At 39.1% G+C, this 22,400-nt stretch overlaps 1 protein-coding gene across 3 annotated transcripts in view; it reads right to left on the bottom strand.

Annotated features, from left to right (window-relative positions):
- tox3 (TOX high mobility group box family member 3) overlaps nucleotides 1–21,459 on the bottom strand; it is an 85,656-nt gene extending 64,197 nt beyond the window's left edge. For all 3 annotated transcript variants that reach the window (XM_067997471.1, XM_067997472.1, XM_067997473.1), the window contains exon 1: nucleotides 20,778–21,459. In XM_067997471.1, the coding sequence (XP_067853572.1) occupies nucleotides 20,778–20,879 (102 nt within the window). In that variant the 5' untranslated portion in view covers nucleotides 20,880–21,459. The remainder of the gene's footprint in view (nucleotides 1–20,777) is intronic.
- Between the last annotated feature and the right edge of the window lie 941 nt (nucleotides 21,460–22,400).

Genomic DNA, 22,400 nt, shown 5'->3' with positions numbered 1-22,400 from the left:
CTTGGACAAAAAAAAATATTCTTAAATCCGCTGAAGATTACATAATTGAAAGCATTGAATGTTGTTCCAAGATATGATAGCATTTTTTCCATTGGTAGAGTGTGACACTGTCATGGAAGAAAACTTGCACTGTGAATAGAGATTACATCTTTTGTATGGCTATGAAGTATGGAGTTCCATCTGTTACCTTGAACCTTTGCACTGATTTTCAAGTGTCTAAACAACTAAGTGAAGAAGACATAAGTGTTGTTTTAAAACCAGAGTTGCACCAAGTTGACTGATTTTTATAGGAAGAATGCTTTCAGCCCAAACTTGACAGTGATGAATGAAGCTGTGATGCTATGTCAGAGTTCCTATCACACTTTCAATAACCTGGGCTGAATGCCCACCATGTCTCTCTTGCACCGAAACTTTCTTCATTCATCTTCATTAGGCAGACATTTGACCTGGCTAGTAACATCCTTATCAGGTTTGGGCCAACAGGGAACTCTTCCTCCTCCTAACAATGTTTTTGGTCTCACTGATGGATCAGTGTGATTTTATATTACAACCCAAAAAGTCAATCTCACACAGGAAAATTAATAATATTACCCACTAGAACAGTCAAAAGCTCCATGTCCTAGTGACAAAGCAACAACAGTTTATATGTAAGTAAATCATTTTTGCTTTGACAAAAATCACAACGCATTGTAGATTATATATCATTTAGAGATGAACAGTTTAATTGGTCTATTTTAGTACTTCTTACAAACCATATTGCTGCACAGAATCAAAGTGTATGTCCTCAAGTGTGTGGCCTATTAAAGGGACATTGTTGTCCCACCGGGAAGGGTGAAGAGGTGAGTAATTATGGTAACAGCTTAGAACAGCTTAAGCAGTTACCAACAGGGATGGAGGCATCCATCTAAACCCTGTGGATCTCCAAAATGATTTCAATAATGGTATTTTTGAACAGTAAACAGTGACCATAGTCCACAGCCACCCTGGGTACCGTAAATACTCTTTTAAAGATATCACTTGATAACTGGCATTGTAAAATGCTACAGTGTCATTACTATAGTAATTTATTGGAAACAGTAAATTCTTTAAGTGTACTGCAGGATAACGAGTGACAAATGTTGTTGAAATGTGTTGATACTTCACCAGAATAAATCTATATTTAGGCTCGAAGAGAATGCATATTAGTTTACATTTAATTTTGGTTTTGTTTTGTCTGCGGAATTGAGCACCTATCATGTCCATTCCACAAATTAAATCTAATTAATACATGGAATGTGATAAAAACTTTAGCAACTGTTTTGCTGGAATTTTAGCAGATAAAGATATCTGTTAATGGAAGATTCACAATAATCAGAATTTAATGCAAATGGAGAGGTTCTCCAGAATCTCAGCGTGATAGTGGAAAGATTGACAGTTGAGCCACATGTAAAATTATTTACTATTCTGCAAGCTTCAAATAATAATTATATGAATCTTAAATTTAAATATTTAGGAAATATCAATAACAATTACAATATAACTAAAAGAAAGGAACAAAATATGAGTGCACTGCGCACTTAATGAGTCATCATTCATTAATTTAATCTTCCATGAGGTAATTAGACATATCCACATCTCATTTTACAATATTGGTTAACGAACAATTAATATTTGCCAGCTCAAATAAAGAGTAGTTCAGAGACAAAAGGAATCATGGGCATCATTTTCAACTTCAGTGGAACGAAAATTGGGCAGGTTCGACAATGGGCAGGCATTCCGCTCTGCCAGGTTACTGCCCAGGTGGCAAAGTTGAAAATGACCCCCCACATGTTTTCTTTGATGTCTCTTTTCTCTATGGTATTTTATGAGTGGTAGTTTCTGTCAGTAAAAGCACAGCAAAGGTTCTTAGCAAGGTTAGGTCCACTTGACAGACATCTGACCCGGTTAGTCATATCCTTATCAGGATTAGGCCAACAGGGATCTCTTCTTCCCACTGATGTCTTTTGATCTCATTGATGTGATCTTTGTGATTTGTTGTTGCCACCCAATGAAGTCAACCTTGCATGGATTAATAACATAATCCATTGTCTCCATATGCTAGTAACATAGCAAGAACAGTTGATATATAAGTAAATCATTTTTGCTTTAACTAAAATCAAAAAGCATTTTATATTAAACTCATTTAGAAGAGAAAAGTTGCAAAGCAATACCAGTTACCAGCACGAACTCTAAAAGTGCTTCTGATAAGCCAAGTAATGATTTCCTCTGTGAACTATTATTTCTTATGTACAGTAGCTAGCTACTTGTACTTTGTACTGTAACTATTTTCTTTTAAAAAATAGACAAAAAGAAACTTGCACTGCCAAAATTATTTATAAAGGTGGAACTAAGGGCACAATTTGGTGCTTCACCAACTAAAGCATATTTCCAATGATAGTTATCATACAAAGAGGATAAAAACAGGACTTGACTGGGTCCTAAAGCAGAGTGACGCCAGACTGAAATCATTCTTCTTACTTATTATTGCATTCTTATGTTCTGAATTATAAATGAAAAATAATCCACCAAAATTAGCTTTGATATGAAATTAATTGTTAATAATGAAAGAAAATGTTATCAAAAACTATTTTTGTTTCAGAATTAAAGTGTGTCACATTACAAATAATCCGAATGAGAAAGTAATAAGTGGCGTCATCAAGTATTGTAAGTGTGCAGAGATATTTAAAGAGCACTGCCCTTCGAAAAGTAACTGGTTTCTACTTTGCTCACTTCTGTCAAGTGTTGCAAATCAAGACATGCTGTGCACCAAAGCCAGCTCATAACATGGCAATGTCTCACCACCAGGAGAGCTCCATTCCTTCTGGCAATGCATGCTGGAGGATTACGACATCATGCCCTGCTTGCTCAGATTATAGAGTTACACAACCTTCCACAGAATTACAGCTCATAAAAAAAGCAGACATTGTTCAAATAAAGTAAAACATTAGAATAATTAATGAATGCAATTAACCTATTCATTGCTACAGGACCCCTAGGGGCCTCCTCCGCCCCCACAATGCCACTATAAATTCCCAGGTGCAGGTACTGTAAACAGAGACCAGTTTCAAATTGGTATTTCAGCACTTTTCAGTGTAATAACAATAGAAACACTTCAGTTTACAGAAAAGAACATTCAAACAATTCAGTAAGAATAGTATTTTTTTAAATAAAGGCTGATTTAATCAAAGAAATGGTTTTGTCTAATTCGGCTACATGTTGGCACATTTAGTGTCTGTCTTCCAACATAATGCAACCAATTGTAACACCAATTGTAAAAATGTGCAAACTAATGGATCTCCCATGGCATTGCTCACCATAAGTCAGACGGTACGTTTGTTGTCTTACTTGTCTCTCTACTGCAGCTTCCCTCTTGTGATTGAAGGGGGATGAATCTCCTCTGTGATCAAAATCAGGTGGATTTGTGGCAGAGAATGAGAGAATATTCAGGCGACGAGGCCCTGCAAGAAAGCGGCAGGCTCCAGGAAGTGTCAGTAAAGGTCCTCACAAATACCTGCTGAAGGCCCCGATCTTAACCTGAGGGCTCCCACTTTATGGCAGGAAAGCTGCCAGGAGCCCACCATGCCTTACAAATGAGCCCTGACCCAGGAAAATGGTTCGGGATTGGGGTGTATTTGGAGGGGTGGACAGTCCCTTGTTGGACAAGGAGAATCCTGGCTTAGGTCTCTTCTGCTTCTCACTCCGCTTTTCATTGTTTGACATGATATCCTTTTTGCTGTTCTGTGAGTCTTTTCTGATTTCTTTGTCTGGGAGGTGGTAGAAGAGAACAATGAAAGTTTAAAGGACAGGAAGGAACAGAGGGAGGTGGAGAGATGGCACGGTATAGGGAGGGAATTCCAAAGCATGGGGCTTAGGCATGTAGGCTATGCCACCAATGGTGGGATGAAGGAAGTGGAGAGGATGCACAAGAGGCCAGAGTCAAAGGAACAGAGAGTTCGGGAGGGGAGGTGGCTGGGGTTGGTGGGTTGTAGGGCTGGAAGAGGTTGCAGTGATTGGGAGCGGTGAAGCCATGAACTGATTTGAACATAAGGATCAGAATTTTAAATATGAGGCATTGGGGGACCAGAGGCCAATGTCGGTCAGCGAGAACAGGGGTGGTAATGGGACTTGATGCAGGATAGAATATGTGCAACAGGGTTTCCATTGAAAATCCTATTAAAGAGCCACCTACTGGCATCACAGGGAATAGCTACAGTTAAGTGTAACATGAAAGTGTTGATATTTTAACCTGAGAATCTCTATTTACAGAGTATTTTTTAATGGAACATGTGGCCTACTTACGAGATAGTTAAAACTTTTATGTCTTACATGTTAGCATTCACTCTGATTTAGTTCTTCTGAAGGAGAAAACTGAAAATGAAGACTGCTCTTCAAAACAGTACCAGGTGAGTATTTCTAGGAAATCTCATGAGATTTCAGTGCATCACATTACCAAACGTTTGTTGGTATAATGTACACTGATCATCTACACAGTGACAAGTTTCATTCAAAAGAAGTTAAATTTGATAAGGAGTTATGTAACTTATGAGATTTATTGTGACAACAAAAAGGTTACTCCAGAAATCAAATCTGCATTAAAAGTGCAAAAAATATCTTTATCTACCTTAAACATCTTTTCATCTTCTCACTTTAACTGCTATTGTATCTGTTTAGCATCTTGGAATGTCTCCCTACTTTTCTCATCTGTTTATTCTTTCTTGATTAGACTGATCGGTGTCACAAGGCAAGCATCTATCCTCGATTATTGCAGTACAGGTTTAAAAAGGTCCAAGTGGCGGTTTTAGGTGGGAGATCCCATAGCACAATCACAAATAAGAAATTGTAGGGTTATCAGGGTAATTGAAAAGGGCAGCACTGCAGAAAAGGAGCACTCACTCAATCTTACACTTGCAGACACCAGCTCAGAGACTGGCACCCTGCACAGTTCAGAGGGTAGGCAAGAGGGGTCTGCACGTGAAGATACACCCTGGAGGAGTATGCAGGAGCAAGAGCAGGGAGATAGGATGGCCCTGGAAGCAGTTCACCGGAGGGACAGCTCACATCCTAGCCCTGCTGTGTTAAAATTGGATAGCTATGTGGTGAAGAATAGAATACTAGAGCCTGGTCTTTAGTTGTTTCCAAGCCTTTATTCACAGAAATTCCCCTTACACACCCCACACCCTAGACAAGCTCTCTTATAAAAAGGATACAAGAGAGTCCCCAATTGATACCCACCACCTGAATACAATTAACACTCATTGATATAAATCATACAATTAACGTGCTGCACAGGGTATGGATGAAGATATTGAGGGCATCCCATACACAAGAAGACTGATGGCAATCCACAGGGATCTTCTAAGTGCATTGGGCTGACTGCCAGCTAGCTTGCGTACAATGTCGGAGAGCATGGAGGAGTCCAGCTCCAACTTGTGCTCTATCTTCACGCACAGCATCGAGACCATGAAGTCAACCAAGAAGTGAATGATCAGCACTAACAGCACTGCAGGGGGACCCAAAGCAATGGAGCCTCTAGTGACAGCTTCAATGGAATGCTCAGACTGCTGCCATTTTGGCTCTGGCTTACAATGCCCAAAGGAGAGCGTAGATAGGGGCTTCAAGAGCCTCCCAACACACCTGCACTCTGTTCTCATAGAGCATTGGGATGCTGAGACTCAGTCCAAGAGTGGCATTGGCTCCATGAGAGAGGCACATACGGTCCTTTCTCAGGATGACAGCATGCCTGCTCCCCCACTAGCCTCTCCACCTGTGCCCTTGTCGGTGTCAGACAGCCAGCTGGGCCAGACTGCTCTAGCTGAAGCCAGGTGCCAGCAGTCTGCAGCTGGGTGGTCAACCGTCAAAGCTCCTTGAGGTCACCCTCCATGGACATCTCAAATGCCCTCAGTGGAAGTTTAGCAGCCTTCCACCGTCCTAAGCTGTAGCACCTCTTAGGAGCACTAGAATTGGTTACCGAGCATCAAGACAGGTACTGGGACTTTGCACAAAGGTGATTTGTAGATAGGCGTATAACCATTATAAAATTAAGAATGGAATTTGTTGGAAGTAAAAATGTTTTGTTTTGGTATGGTTATTGGTCTTTTTAATCTTAGTGATGTGACAGGAACTCACAAGTTGTTCAGTTTGAGGACATTGATATGGGTGGGTGTCAGGACTGGGTCGAATGAAAGGAAGGAGTGTTGGTGCTCTGGGCAGGGGAGGAATTGTTCAGGAGAATCTCTCTTCAATAATTTGCTGCCTTACAAGTCTGGCAGCTTGCTGTATTGCTGCACCGTGCTCTTCTTCTGCATTGCCCTGCTCCTCATCCCCTTCTTCATCTTCCTGCTCCACTTCTTCCTCCTCAGGTAGCTTCAAGACAACTCCCCTTTGTATATCAAGATTGTGCAGTATGCAGCAAATGATAATGAATCTCGACACTCGCTCTGGGCTGTACTGAAGGACCCCTCCCGAGCTGTCCAGACAGCAGAACCGTTGTTTCAGGACACCAATGGTTTGCTCAATCAGAACCCTTGTTGCTGCAAGGCTCTCATTATATTGGCGTTGCACATCTGTGCCTGGGTTCCTGACAAGAGTCATGAGCCAGCTGTTAAGGGGATAGCCCTTGTCCCACAGCAGCCAACTTGCCACCCGATTGTCTGGGTGGAACAGAGGGGGTATTGAGGATTGGCGCTGTATGAAAGTGTCATGACTACTGCCTGAAAACTGGGCACAGACCTGCATGAGTTGCTGCCTGTGTGGCCACAAACAAGTTGAACAGTGAATGAACAGAAGTCCTTCCTGTTCATAAACAGAGCTGGTTCATGGTGGGGAGTAAGCAGGTCTGTGTGTGTGGGAATCCAGCAATGCGGACAAATCCCAGAGCTCTTTCTTCCTGCTTGTCAGCAAATAGTGCGTCAGTGACCTGCTGTCTTGTGCACAGCAATCTGACTGATGTTGCTGATGTTACCAGAAGCAGTTTGGAAGGAGCTGGAGACATAAAAGTTTAGAGCCACCGTGACCTTCACTGCAGGACATGCCCGAGGGCTGGGCTCCAATTCTCACTCCAACAGGTGCCATTGGTACATGACTGTTTCCCGGTTGAAACACAACCTCCTTACACACTGCTTCTCTGTGAGGTCCAGATATGATGATCAGGTCCTGAAAACCCACATGTTGTAATGCCTCCTGCATCCTTGTCTCCTTCACCCTCTTCCTGCAGCCTGTGCAGGTCTTTGCTCCCTTCCTTGTTGCTGCTCCTCCTGCTGATTTGGGACCCTCAGTGGTGAGCCCAGCAGCATTCCCATGTTCAGTAATTCAAAACAAGCAAATTCTTTGAAACAGTTCTTACCCTCCATAAACTCACCCTACAAACACTTACCAAAACAGCCAAAAACTTGGCTCCAAAGCACCCTAGATGCCTAATACAACTAACCAGACTTACCTTATTGGAGGTGAGGATCCCTTTAAATATCGCTTGTGAAAGATGCTTGCCGACTGTTCCTGTCATGATGTGCTGGGCGGATTAAAGAAGTCACCTTTCAGGAGCACGCAGCCACCAATTTACTAGAGGGCCCTGATTCAGCTCTGGACCATTATTATCATGTTTAAATGATATCTGCACTTGTTGCAGGCGGCCGCCTATCGAGCGCCTGGATCAATAGGGCGTTGTGCAATTCCGGCACAGAACGTCTCCCAGCTGAATCCGACTTCACGGCGCCCGTTTTGGACCCCGGAAACATGCGGAGACGCATCACAATTTCTCCCCCATTATGTGCCCATCATGCACTGCAACAAGGAATAGAATTCTCCTGGTGGTGAATAAAAGTACTGTTCACTATTATATGCTGGATTTCACCGCCATGAAGCAGGACAGCTTCGTCCTGGCAGAGGAATATGCCAATTAGTACAGTAAATGACAAATCTACCAAATATTGCACAATGGGGGAAAAAACATAGATATAATGCCATTGCTAATACTTACTTTCGAAAGCTTGTAACAGAGAATCTGAAAAAGATTATGGATGACAGAAACTCACATAATTCATTCTACATTGTATCATATGTGTGGTCTGAGAAGCATTTGCTTTGGGCACCACGTGGCACACAGCAGCCCCTCATTTAGAGCAGCAACCAGAACCTGAACCTTTGTACGATTTGGCTCTTTTTTATCACTATAAATAACGTGATTCTTAAAAACCTGACTTAAATGAAGCTAACCTTCTTGGGGCTATTCCAGAAGTCAGCATCAAAAGACACATTTTTGATTTTGATTTGCCACTGCTGTGAACCGCAGTGAAAGTGAAGGCTGCATTGATGCTGATTTCTCCTTCCCGCTTCTGTGACTGCCCATACCACAAATGAAGCATTTCAACAAATTGGAGGGCAAAACTACAAATCTACAGGAGCCCGTTCAAAACCTCCTCTGTAGTGTAATTGAAATGTACAAACACCACCACCTACAAGAGTTGGATTTGACTCCAGTCCAAAGAGTGTCTTTTCTGCTGGGTAGAGGTGTCAAAACTGAAGTAAGTTTGAGTGGCCAAACTCAGTTCCTTATAGGTACAAGTCCACAGCACAGAATCACTCATTAATTGGCGCTAAATGAATAGATTCACAGAATGGACGTGATATACTGGGGCAGAAGCAGGTGGTCTGCTGTGATATAGGACAATGTTGTGACAGCTGACAGTAGATTTAAATCAAGTAGAGTATTTGCATTTTTCCAGCATTGACATCTTTGATAAACATAAAATTAATTAAAATAAACTACATAATTAAAAATGAAAATAAAACAGAAACCCCTTTATCTGCAGTTGTAATTTCATAGCCCAGAAGAAATGCTAAAGTCATGTTATCTCAGGGCACCAAGTCATAACTCTCACCCAAACTCTAAATGTACATTTAAAGCACAAAATGTTTTAACCGGTGGCTCCGAAACATATAACTCATCTCATGCATGTCATTGTCTGAATTAAATTCTCAAATGCTACTCACCCTCTCCCTTAATTTGTTTCTATACTTCTATTGTGGAGCTACTCACAATGAATTAAAATAGAGTGTATCTTTGTTTACAGTGAAAATATTGCTCTGTTCCCAAATCATTAAAAAAAATCTGAGCACTACTGACATTCAACATGGTAAGAACGTCCAAACATTGCGTGAACTTTACCCCAACTTTACCCAACTTTACCCCTGGTCAACTTCAAAGATGGCAATCCTGGTTGGAGCCTCCTTCTTTTTCCTTCTAAGCCAAAATGTGTTTTTTGTTTCTCAATTGTTTTTCATCAATTCTTCCTGCAGCTTTTATTTTATTATTACATCGAGTTTCTGAGACAACTCATTTATTTGACTTTCTGCAGCACATAATTCTTCTTCTAATGTGCTTTTCTTTTCAGTTGCCTTGAGTAATGTGTTGCCTTTACTCTGTAAATGTTGATCTAGTTTTGCCTTCTGTGTCTGTCTGTAAATTAATGTCCACAGGCAGCTCAATCAGTCAGCTCCTGATATAGTGAAATTTTGACAGGATAGATGATATTTCATTATATAAGGGCCCACTGCATAAAACTGCACCTGAACTTAAATAGATTATTATTTTTCTCAACTCCATAAGCACTAAAGAGCAATAGTTGCCACTAAACCTTTTCATTTTTCTTGATCAGATTTTAACTTGAATTTATAAATGTATCAGCTCCAGGCATGTCTAATCTTATCATTTCTGTCACCCTTTATATGAAGTCTTTTAAAATTATACATACTCATGGCTTCAGAAACATCCCAGTTGAGCTGTAGAAGTATCTGAGGTTCTTTTCCTATTATGAGGATGAGAAATATAGTAGCCCTGAAAATCCATAGGCCTTTGATCCCAGCTTAAGTGCTGGGAGCAGCCTGCCAGTAACCTCCAGCACTGAACCCACCAAAGTATGTGAGGGTCAGGGGAAGGTCATCTCGTTATAATACCAATGGAGGTTGTCAAGCCACCAGGGGTACATCTCAGCCATCTGCTGAAGAGGGAAGACCAGGAATCCTGGCATGCGGTACTACTTCTCCAGGGGTTGGGGAGTGCCGAGGTCCCCTGTAAAGATCTGCCAGAATGCCAACCGGCCCCTTTATAAGGGGCTCAAAAAAATGACTACACGATCCATGCCTGAACCCCCAGGCGATCTCTGCTTATGCCAGTGGGCAAGCTGGCATGCTTTCGTTTTCTAGGCATTATGGACCGCTGGTAGGATCCCTGGCCGGGTACAAGGAAACCACCGGCCTGGGAGTCCTGTCCTGCAACCGTGCCCCATCTGACATAGTGGGCCATGCTTGGGCAGACGGAGGCTTCCCTCCAAACAAGACCCCATAGAAACTGCCAGGAAAAGCCAGGACCTGAATTATCTAGGTCCTGGCTTAATTTGCAATAGTTCTGCTGCTCTCCTACCAGACTCATGGTGGGAGTGCAGTGAAAGGGCTGAAGATTTTTGGCCCCAGTGTATAAACGTTCTTTTTCAGTACTAATTCAGTTAAAATTATTAAAGTCCATCAGCAACAGGATCCTCCACAACGCAACTTCCCAAACACAGTTATAATGCTTGGTTAGGAACATAGGGACTGCCAACCACATATCTACAACAAAGGAGAGCTTTCCAGGCCATTCCTGTGCACTTCTTCATTGCCAAATTCAGACCAACTTTGGCTGGGTTGCACCGTCACAACTGGGAATAGTGCAGTTCCTGGAGATACATGGAAAAGGGAGGGGAAAAAACTGAAAAGACAGAATTACAGCTTTAGAAAAATACACATTATTAGGATTCCCTGCTGTACTAGCAGCAGTTTGTGAATGTGTTTATCAGTTTATGTAGAACAATAAGTTACATGATCACATAAAGCTTGGTTTTGTGTGTTTAGAAAGGCAGTTAAGGGATTCTCAGAGATAATTTATAATATGTAATCAGATACATTGTAGACTGTTAACATTGTATGTGCATAGCATTTGAAGCATCTTGGAAGAACATCTTCAGTTAAACTGTTGCCTCCATCCTCACTAAATCCAACAGATGATGCAAAACACCTGCATTCATGTTAAATCCATTTATTATTATGATGTGATAGACATCCAAAGCATCTTGATATTACAGTGTGGTTTTAAATGTTATTTTTTAGAAGAAATAATGGTCTTTATCTCTAATATATATTGATTCTGTGTTAAAACAGCTGAAAACTTCCTAAATGTACTAGTTACATTAATGGCTATCTTTGCACCTTCATCTTCCATTACCCCCACCCCCACCCCATTTTCCCACCAATTTTCTCCCTTCCTCTCCTGTCTTGATGATATTGATTCTTTGCTGGAGAACAATTCAATGGATACTGCCCAATAACTCACCCCAGTAGCTATTGGGCTATTCAGACATGAGCCCTAAAAGTTGGCAGGCCTCTACAGCTGGGCAGGCACTGATTCAATCCTCAACTGACCTTCCTGGTCTATGGATCAGCTAGTCGGTGGGTAAACTTGCTGCACCATTGGGGGAGAGTCACCTTTCATTTTTTTTTATATGGTTAAACCAACAAGCAGATTATTTTTGAAAACCCCAGTTAATATGTGAAAAGAGCATTGTCACTGAGAAATTAAATCTGAATATCACCGACAGAACAGAAATTTCTTGAGACCCCACTTTTACTGATTATGGTCTATAAATTTGATGGATGCAATGAAAAAAAAGATATAGCATATCTATTACTTGCTTGACTGCAAATGGAATTCTGTAGATTGTTCAATCCATTATGAAATGAACAAAGTGAAATTCATATCATTTTTGTTGAATTTTTTTTGCAAAATAATTTTTTTTTAAATGATGAGGGAATGGATAATATACTTTCGGCTAGAAGCAGACTATTTGCAATAATAGCAGATTAATGCTTAATGCATTCATATCACTTTTCTCTGCTATTTTAACACAGGCATTAAGCCATTTATTAAGTTATTTTAAGTGGGTTCATGCCTCTTTTAAAATAGTAGACAGAGGAATGTTATATGAGTGTGTCACCCATTCGTCCACTTTTATTACGAGCAGTAATTTCTAGCCTTTACTGATATTAAATACCATTACATATTTCAAACATCTCAAGTTAATGTTTCGCAAGCACATTTCCCTTATATAAATCAATGAATGACAATATACATTAAAAATTGACGGTTTTATGCAGATTAAGACAACAGGGTGTTTAGAATGCATTTAAAATAACACATACCACATTCTTTAGAATGAGCATGTGGCAAAATATCCTGCAGTATAACCTGATCAGAAAGCCCATTGTATACAGTAGGATAACATTTAGGATTTACAGCGTTGAATAAGGTTCTATAGAGTAATTTCAAATTTAACCTTTCATAGAATACAGGGTGAATGATGGAAGTTGCTGCTGTCTTTGGAGCCAATAAACACAAGACAAGTTGTTCAAGCAGCACTAAAGTTTATTTACTACTCCTTACTACATCTGCCTACAAGCCTCCAATAGTGCAACAATAGTCACTCTGGCATTCCTCAGAAGCATTCAGAATTCAGAAAACATAATCCGCATTGTCTTCAGATTTCTAGCACAGCGTCAGTGCAGAAAGCTAAATCTAGGTTAACGAGAACTAAATGGGAATGGAAACTAAAACACACAAAAAAGCAAGTACTTTGTTAGGCATGGCAACCCAATTTCTTCACCATTCCTAAACATCAAATTTAAATGGTTAATTAAATCAACACCAGTTATAGCAAATGGAAACATGTCTGCTGACCCGTGTGACTTCTTTTTAAAAAAAAAACGACAGCATTTGTTATCTTTAATTATCATTAAGCATTTAAAATTATATTGATACAGTAACCATTAGAAAAAGAAATCTTTGCCATATTTGGTCAGGCAACCAAGTATAGAGTGAACGAGTAAGGTGGTAACTGGGTCTGTAGGCGGTTGAGGCTCAATCCTTTGTCAATAGTAACCTGAGAAGATAACAGATGCAATGATTTGTAAAAGATAATGGCCGCCTGAATAGCTGGATACCGAGACATGGCACACTGAAAGAGAACTGGGAATACAAACCAGGGCACTGTTACAAAACACTGCCTTTATGAAACATGATACCTAGGCTTGGCAGTACTGTAAATACAAATCATTTACTGTACCATATGTCCAGGGCTTTAAAAGTCAATGCCAGTCGCCTAGGAGGATTTGAACTACTTTCAATCACAAAGAAACAAGCTGTGTTCCGCTCTGTACTCTGGGTAGCAAGGCATTTATGCTCAGTGTCACTATAGAAGGCAGTAGTGTTTTTTCAATTAACTGACAACACAATACAGCAGCCAGCACCAATCTGAATGTACTTTAGAGCTTTGCCCATTTACTACTTTTTTCTAATACATACAGTGTGAGGCAACAGTAGAACACAGTCTCAGTCTTCTGACAAAACTCGCCATAGAGCTAATTATAAGGACATTTTAATAATAAAACAATCTATTTTTTCAATACAATTTTGCAACATAGCTGAACATATTAACCACTTAATTCTGTGGAAAGACTTTAGATAGAATATCAGTAATTTTCTTGTCTAATGTCCTGTTTATATTGTGGTCCCCATAGGGACTACATTCAGTTTGAATCAGGATGATCTGAACTGTATACATTCTCCTAGGGTTTATACTGACAGCTGCCCAGATTCAATTCATGTACCGGGCATTATTAAATTACCAGCCAAACACGTGTGCTGAACTTTACTTTCCTGCAGAAAATGGTCAAGGTATTTGGACCTGCCATTTATATCAGCCTGATTTGAACCTCCTTATTCGGTCCAAGTCACTCTGAGTTCAACAAGCTGAAGCCTTGGGGGTAATTTGAACCTAATCTGCCCGGCGGGAAACTGACAGGATCGGGTCGGACGCCATTTTGACACCCCGCCCCATTTCACTCTCCATTGAAGTCAAATCAGCGTTCAACCCGATCACATCAGTTTCCCACTGGGCGGGTTGGTTTAAATTTACCCCCCTTTACTCCGAATTACAAATGAAGTAAATTACTCTGTATGCAGTCAATTTACACAATTCAACTGTGATTCCCAATAAATGGAGATGTGCAGCTGTGGCACAAATTGTGCTTAGTAGTTATCGAAAGTCTTTGTTCTGCAGGATTAAACACTCTCTACCTTCCAGCACCATTTCAAACCCTGTTTACACTACCATCTTGCCATTGGTCTGTACTTACAGTGCCCTCTGCCCTGACTTAGTTCTCGTGTGGGGAGGTGTTGCCAGCCCAGTGCACATGCTGGAATTTCCTTTGTGAAAAAACTGATGGGAGATCATATCAAGCCAGTTAAAACAATCTTTTACAAAGCCCCACATTCGCAACAGCCTTTGACTCCAACATCCAGAGTTGAAAGTTATTCTCTGAACTAAGGTTAAAATAATGACCCAGTTCATGTCAACACTTTTACTGTGTATTTGAAGCAGGTTTTCAAGGTATGTGAATTCACAGTTGTAGCTTCAATGGTCCTTTAAACAGATTGCTGCACCTTCTCATTTTGCCATGCTGTGGTCCACACATGTGTGCGTTAATGATTTCAGTAAAAATGATTTGCTCTACCAAACTCAGGTCCCATTTCAAAGAGCACAGGCTTCTAGTGAGAGATTTATTTATTACTAATATAATGCTTTTAGTCATATCCTGTTGAAAACAAATTGCCTTTTCTATAGCTACACTTAACTGCTCAAAGCACTCATGATAAAAATTAAACAAGTGTGCAATTATTGATCAAAATGCTGAAACGACTGGCAACACAAACTGAACTTTAGAATAAAAAATCTAAGTGATTGTCAATGCAGAAATTGCTTTGGTCCACTAATGCCTAAATTATACACAGTATAGTAAACATTATCAGTGACAGTCAGCACTGAGGCAGGTTACACTGGGGTCAGGTACTTTTGTTACTACTGTTCCATACTAGCCTATAATTAAAATCATTTCAGTAGCCACAGTGGAGAAACTGATGCAGAAAAATACCATTTTAAACCACTTATGCATATGTGGCTTCAAATACAGTACCATGCTGTGACAAATCATTCTCTTGCAAACTGTTTTGTTACCAGGGTTACCAAAAGGTATGCCAGGGGCCGGGACAAAGAAATCAAACTGCCTCTCGGCCCTTCCCCCTCCATAATTTGGGAAACATGCACATTATCATAAAATTTTCCAAAGCCAGGCCCCCTTATAATTTTGGGCTGCGAGTTCTTTTTCCTTTGGCTAGTATCTATTTTAACCTTACACATTACAAACAGTAGTATTTCATCATAAAAAGCAACACAGTAATTATTCCAAAACTTTACTGGTTTTACATTCAACAATAGGATACTCACAAAGAAACAGCTCAAGTGCATTTGGAGAGTACTAAAAGTGTACTGAACAACTTTAGGTTCCAGGCAGTGAGAAACAGATGCTTGACATCTGAAATGTATAAATGATTTCACTTGTTTCATGCTCTGTAATTTGCATATAACATGTGTAATGTTTAAAACTATCTCTTCTGTTGTACACAAGTTACAAGCTTTATTCCGTCACATCATCTTTAATCAATGTTTTTTGCTCAGTCTATCCATGCTATTATACATCATTTGTATTGTAGCATTATAAGTTAAAAGGATGTAAAATCATCAAATTATTCTACCTGCTGAGCTTTGTACTTTACTTTATCCAATCTTTTCTGAAATTGGATTGGTTCTTTTCTTTCAGGGGCAGGTCACTATTGCATTTAACCCGAATTGAAAGAACAATGGAACAAACTCTTAATTCTTTAATCCTAACTGGGGAACCAAGCAGAATTTGTGAATATATTATTGATGAGTGAAAAGACGGCAGGTACAATTTTAACAGATTGGTCAAACTCAAGAGTTCTACTTGCAAAATCTTTAACTTAAAGCTTCATGCTTTTTACAAAACATTTTTCAGAAAAAGAGTAAGTTAATATTGGAGAATATATTTCCCTGCTTCACATTACAATTTTGCTATTGTTTTTCTCAGCATTTATATTATTAATACTGAATAAGATTTTCAGGAGTGTGTTGATACAGGCAGTTTATGGATCGTAACAGTCAAATCAATACGCACTAAAAAGATTGTAAGCACATAAATCACTTGTGTTTTTCCAGCACTGTCCCTCAGACACAGCTGAGCACTTTCCTCTTTGTTTAAATATGCAGCACAGAAAAGTGGCTGGAGGACGATGCTGATTACCTCATGCTGGTTAAATAGCAAACTGTGAAAATAAAACATATTAATTTATTCTATGATTGCACATTCCAAGTAGAGCTGGATATTGTTATATTCTGCATATAAAAGCAGACTTGGACCAAATTAATGTGAAGTGGCTTTTCATTACAATTCTACTTATTTACTACATTCATTTTACACGATAGCTTTGTAATATTTCTACAATAAATCATAATATCTGTAGTACTTTGCAATATAAGCACAGTCCTTACAAATAATAGAATACAATCTTCTACTGCTGCACAGCAGCATTTTTTCTATTAGTTTCCTCAGTATTTGTATTAACCCCCAGCTCTATTCCTCTGGAGTCATATTTAATGCATGCATTATTTAAATATTCCCTTACTGTAACTAGATGTTCAGAGTTATTTAAAAACATTTTTAAGCAAATCTCTGCCAGAACCAAATTTGTTGGAACAGCTTTTAATTGAATGCAGCCTGGAACATTAAAAACTCATAGAGTTGTATTTTTAAAAAATAATTCAGGAATTCTTCTGCTACTGAAAAGGAAAATGAACTCAGAGCAAGGACCGTATGAAAGAATGGTAAACAGAAATGTTAAACTATGTTCAGTCCTGTCAGTATTTATGATGTAGCGTGCCCTCTGATGTCAAATTAAACCACACTGATTAAATTAGAACAGAATTATTACACCTAGAGATAAAAAAAAATCCTTTCCCTGAAGGTACCTAATGACTGGTTGGATGATTAACTCAACACAGCTGCCAGACACTAGTTTCTGAATTCATTCAGTAGCTTCTTGTGAAATAACAAAGCAGGTTGGACTCCATTTCTAAAGCACATAAGCTTATTTATACTGTATGAACTCAGCCCAACTACAAAAAACCTGGGGACAGATTCTCAACCCATCCATCATTATTCATTGCTTTGTAATCCATCCTTTCATTGATTAAGAATGATCATTTGAGTTGTGATGCCAGTCTGAAAACTGTCATTCAAACTCTTCCTCTTGTACATTGGTGTTCAGAGGATCTCTTAATACCACAGCATGAATTGTCATGAAAAATCACAGGCTGTGAAATAGTCCTGCAAAGCCTATGAAAATTAACTAATGATCAGAGTTAGGATCTTATTTTTCCAGAATCTCAAGCGTGCAATTTGATTTAATTCTCATCCAGGCAGACTTTGGCAAGCACACTAGGAATGGAAATTCATGTGAATTAAGAGTTCTGACTCCACCCATAGTCCCCTCCCTAAAAAACAACACAGGTTTGGTAGGGAACTTGGAACAGGAGTAGGCCATCCAGTCCCTTGAGCCTGTTCCACCATTCAATTACATCATGGCTGATCTGTACCTCAACTCCATTTACCTGACTCTCCAGAGGACCCCTAATCTTCTCAGGACTGCCTGGCAATCAAATAACATGAATGAAAGCCAATGACAGACACCTTACTACACCACCTAGGATGCATACTCACTGGGCCACCAGGTAAATCATTTGAATTGGTTGGAACAGACACTGACAAAAATAAATCCAAAATAAAAACTAAGACTATTTTACTCATTTACAGCTAATTTCTGAAAGGCAGAAGCATTAACTACCAATATGCCATTGTCCTTGCATGGAACAAACAACTGATCTCATTGCCCATGACTACATAATTTTCTTGAAAGGGCAGGTGCATTCAGATTGGGCCAGAATCTCAGTATTTAGGAGGATCTGAAATTTGGATCCATTCAGATCAATTAATAATCAACAAAATACTTTGAATTTCAAACCTAAAGCACACAAACTTTTTGCACAACTATTTGCATAACTATTTGCATAACACATAACTAGTCACATTGTAACTTTTTTGTTCTGTACTCAACCAGAGTTTCCCTCATTGCTGCTGCAGTTGTTCTTCCTCTTACATTAATTCTTCATACAATGTTCTTCTTAAAACTCTCACACTCACAGTAGATGGAAGATCCTTGGTCAATGTCTATTTGGTGAATACCTATACTGTGTGTGAAATGTTCTGCACATATAACTGTAGGCAAATGAAGGCGATAAGAAGATTGCACTTAACAGCTGAATCATGTTCAATAAAACATTGCTTTGGGCGAGTGAGAGTACATTGGCCCACAGCCTGTCAGTGTAAACTAATCAACTTCATGACAGCGGTTTTTACCTTTAAGCACTGGGAATATCATAATAATGTTTTAAAGTAATTAACTGGAGAACTTGTCTGATTTGTACCAAAGAGCAACAGTCCTTAACATGCTAAGGGCTCTAGTTACAAGGAAGGAGTTTTCTTAATTCTGACAAGATAATAGCACCTGTCTTACTTAAATAAGACATTGCTAATGGAAATATGGATCTTATGAAACCTCAAAACCTCAAGCTCCATTCACCATATGCCTAAAAACATCTCTGATTTCAATTGCCAGTCATTTTTTATTTACAGGTATAATCATGTTTGTACACTAAAAAAAAATGTAATTGCAGAGCCATTTGTGAAAATAGCAATGTTTTTAGATTGTGACAAATTTTGAATTTTCAGAAAAATGTTTCAAAAAAATACTAAATCATCCATTGATAATGCAGATCTTTTCATGTATTATTAAGAAAATGTGTCTTTTCTGCAAAATAATGCGTACTGATCTGTCCCTGCTCAGATCAGATGCTGTATGACACACTGTGATGATGATGTACTAAAGATGGTATAACGAGAGTAGGAGGAGGCTAAGAGAAGGCTGAGCAATATTCATCCCAAGCATTTTTATTTTCTAATGCTCATCGATGTATAAAGTTATGCATTTGTTTTAAATGGGGGACTAAGAGAGTTTTCTTGCTTTAAAGTTACAGGTGCTTTGAATTATTCAAAAAGAAACTTCAGCAGCACTTGAACTATTCTGCCTTTTCCTATGTCACCATATAGCATTTTTGACAAAGTTTCAACACTTAACAATCAAGTGACAGCAATAAAGTACAAGTTACAGCAAGTTATGTTAAGTACCCTCAGAAATTAATGCTACAGGAATAAGATTCATAATCATAGAATTAAAAAACATTAAAACTGGGAGTACTATACACACATTAACCAGCCTTCCACTGAAGCTAGGAGCACGAGCTATCTTTTCCTCAGCAGGGTCACAACTGTATGCTAAATAACACAATGAAGTGGATCTGCCAGATCTCAACAGATCTACAGTAGGGCACAGAAGAACATTATTGACACATAACAAAAGCATTTCAGATTTGCCAAACTCTATAGGAGTCCACCATACTCTTTACTAAACTAAATGTGAACAATTAGTATTGATGATGTAGTTATCAACAACAACAAAGGTCAACAATGCTGTGTTGACTGTATGAAAGAAGAACTTGTTATATTGATTACGGGTACAGCCTTGTATCTGCCATGTGAGTAACTTGAAACAATACTTACTTCGACAGCACAAAAGGATTACTCTTCTAATACACAGAACAAGAGAATCAGGGGAAAATGCTGCAATGGGATGCACGAAAGCAGGGAGAGAGAAAAAACACAAAACTTTCTCACAGAAATTAGCCAATAATTAGACATAATGTTCCCTAAGCCTACAGTAGCAAATGATAGAGTAATGTGTTACTCAGAGAACAGTAAAAGCATCCAGTAAACAAGTAAGAAAGTCAAATACAGCAGCTGTATTGAGACAAGGGCAGCACATTACCAGCACAATGAAATACTGCATTCTATAGCGCATCAGCTCATTTCATATGGTCGCATAACAGAGTTTTAAACTTTTAATTGACAAAACACTTTCACACTGCTTGAACCCGCAGAATTCACTGGTATTGTATTTATCCTACAACTGAGAGAGTGGAGTCCAGCAGTTTGAAAATAAAGTTTATTTCTAACTATTTTGGTTATGATTTTAAGTAAATCGTTTTCGTGCAGATTAATAGATTAACATCCGATAAGAAATCTGATTACATTTTTTAGATTTTGTTCACTGTGAGTGATCATTGTCAAAATGACAAATTAAATAAAAATGGGACAGTTAAATATTCAGAGTGAATTGTTTCATTTTAGTTTGCATCTTCAAGCAAATAATCCACTTTAAAAGAAATATTCTGCTACTGTTCACTATTTGTTTGCGGGTGCTAATATACAATATTGCAAACAACACTTCTGTAAGATGCCTAATCTTTATGAGTCCAAATATGGCCTTTTCTTCAGAAGATGGTTAGCAATCAGTTTCTGGCTCACTGATTATGCTGCCAACCCCATCAGTGTTTCTATTGATTTCAGAAATCTAAAAAGGCGGATAATGATTATGCCACTTGGAGTTAGTTTCTGATGGTTTTAAGTGCACATAATACATTTGAAATCATAAAGGCAAAAAATCTGGAATCGCTTACAATAAATAAAACATTAACAGTCAGCATATATACTGGAAATAATTTAATGCTAGATAATTCAATCAGCCTTTTCCTTAAAACGTTTTAAGAGTAAAGAATGACACAATGAAGATAAAGAAATGTTTTCACCTTGTTGTAGCTGTAGTAGCCCAAGCATTGGGAAAGGTCCAGGTTGGAAGGATCTCCAGGAATAGTGTTGCCAGCAGCAGCTGGATAAAAACGTACATCCATGGTTTTTTTTAATATATAACAATCCTTAGTAATAAACCACTTTGAGTATTATGGTTTTTTTTTACATCCACTTAGTGTTAACTCAATTGAGGATAAGTAATGCACAGATGTAACCCTGGGGATTGTGTATAAAGTGGTTTAAATCTCTTGTTTAGAAAAGGTAGAGGTACATGTATTTCCTGTGTTCCTTAGGTCTGTGTTTAACTGCCCAGTGCTGAGCCTCAGTATTTGCCCATGCATTCAAGAGCAGCTGCTGTACACAAAGAAGCCACGCGACCAGCACTGATAAGCTGATGCTTTCCAGCTTCACCCACTGCAGTCTCTGATCTGGGGTGCTGATAAAGACTGGAACAGCAACTGGGTCCCTTATAGTAAACGGAGGAGGGTCCAAGCTTTTTCCTGTTAACTCTTAAAACAGTACTTTCAGCCGTCCATATCTACTCACGCAAGCACAGCCAGCTGGGCTGGCAAGATTAAAAAGCTGTCCTTGTAGAATTTAAAGCCAGGGGTTACTAACAGGAGTGCAAGTCTTCCACCCAACCGTCACAGCTTGTAGTCTAAAGCGCTGAAGAGCTCTGAAGCTGCTACTGGCAGTGCTCCCTGAGAATAATGAATAAGTAAAGCCTCTGAAAGGCAGCACAGAAAGCTTCATAATGAGCCACTCCCAGTAATGCTCACCACTCCCACCAAGAGCAGCTGCCACTATACACACACACACACACACACAGAGGCTCAGTGTACACCTACCAAAGATTACTTTGTATCTACCAGGCCATAATAAACCAGTTTACTTCTAGACTGATTCAGTCTAAGTCTCGTTCACATCCCCATTAGAGTCCCAGTTCCTAGTTCAGACCAATTGGAACTGCATTTCTCAAGTCTTTCTTTTAAAAACAAAGTGATCAAGCGATTGTACAAATGATCACAGAAACACACAGGTGTAAACACATACAAATACACATGTTATAAATCACACCCCACAGCATCTTTATCAGGGGATCAATGTGAACAGTCTTCACAAATTTACAGAATAAACAACTCCTGTCGATCCATAACACCTTACCATCAGGGTTAATCCCCGAGCACTCACAGACCCCGGTGAGTGAGTATGTGCAAGCAAACTGCGAAATCCTGGTGAAAACAATCAATTAAAATCAGCTCATTGCTAGATTAAACTAAATAAAGCGAGAATCAGATCGCAGCCAACCCACCCACACACGCAGTAGGTCTCTATTTTTAAAACTTTACCTATTTAATGATCCCAATTCAAATGATAAATTTTCATCAGTCCAAACAGGTGCATGGTAAATGATTCCTTTTAAACTACGTTTAGAAATGTATGTTGCACTGTTTCTTTCACTAAGTTTGGTCATTTCCAAGAAAAGGAAACAATGTTTTTTGATTTGTTTTATTAAAAATGCTTTTGTCAACAATGACCGGCAGCAGTTCCTGTCTTTTCCTAATTAAGACGGGGATATCTTTCCGGGAACAGCTACACCGTCTTTCCTTGGAATTCCAACC

Source organism: Heptranchias perlo, chromosome 16, assembly GCF_035084215.1.
Source record: "Heptranchias perlo isolate sHepPer1 chromosome 16, sHepPer1.hap1, whole genome shotgun sequence".
NCBI classification, from domain to species: domain Eukaryota; kingdom Metazoa; phylum Chordata; class Chondrichthyes; order Hexanchiformes; family Hexanchidae; genus Heptranchias; species Heptranchias perlo.
This window is presented reverse-complemented; position numbering and strand designations above follow the sequence as displayed.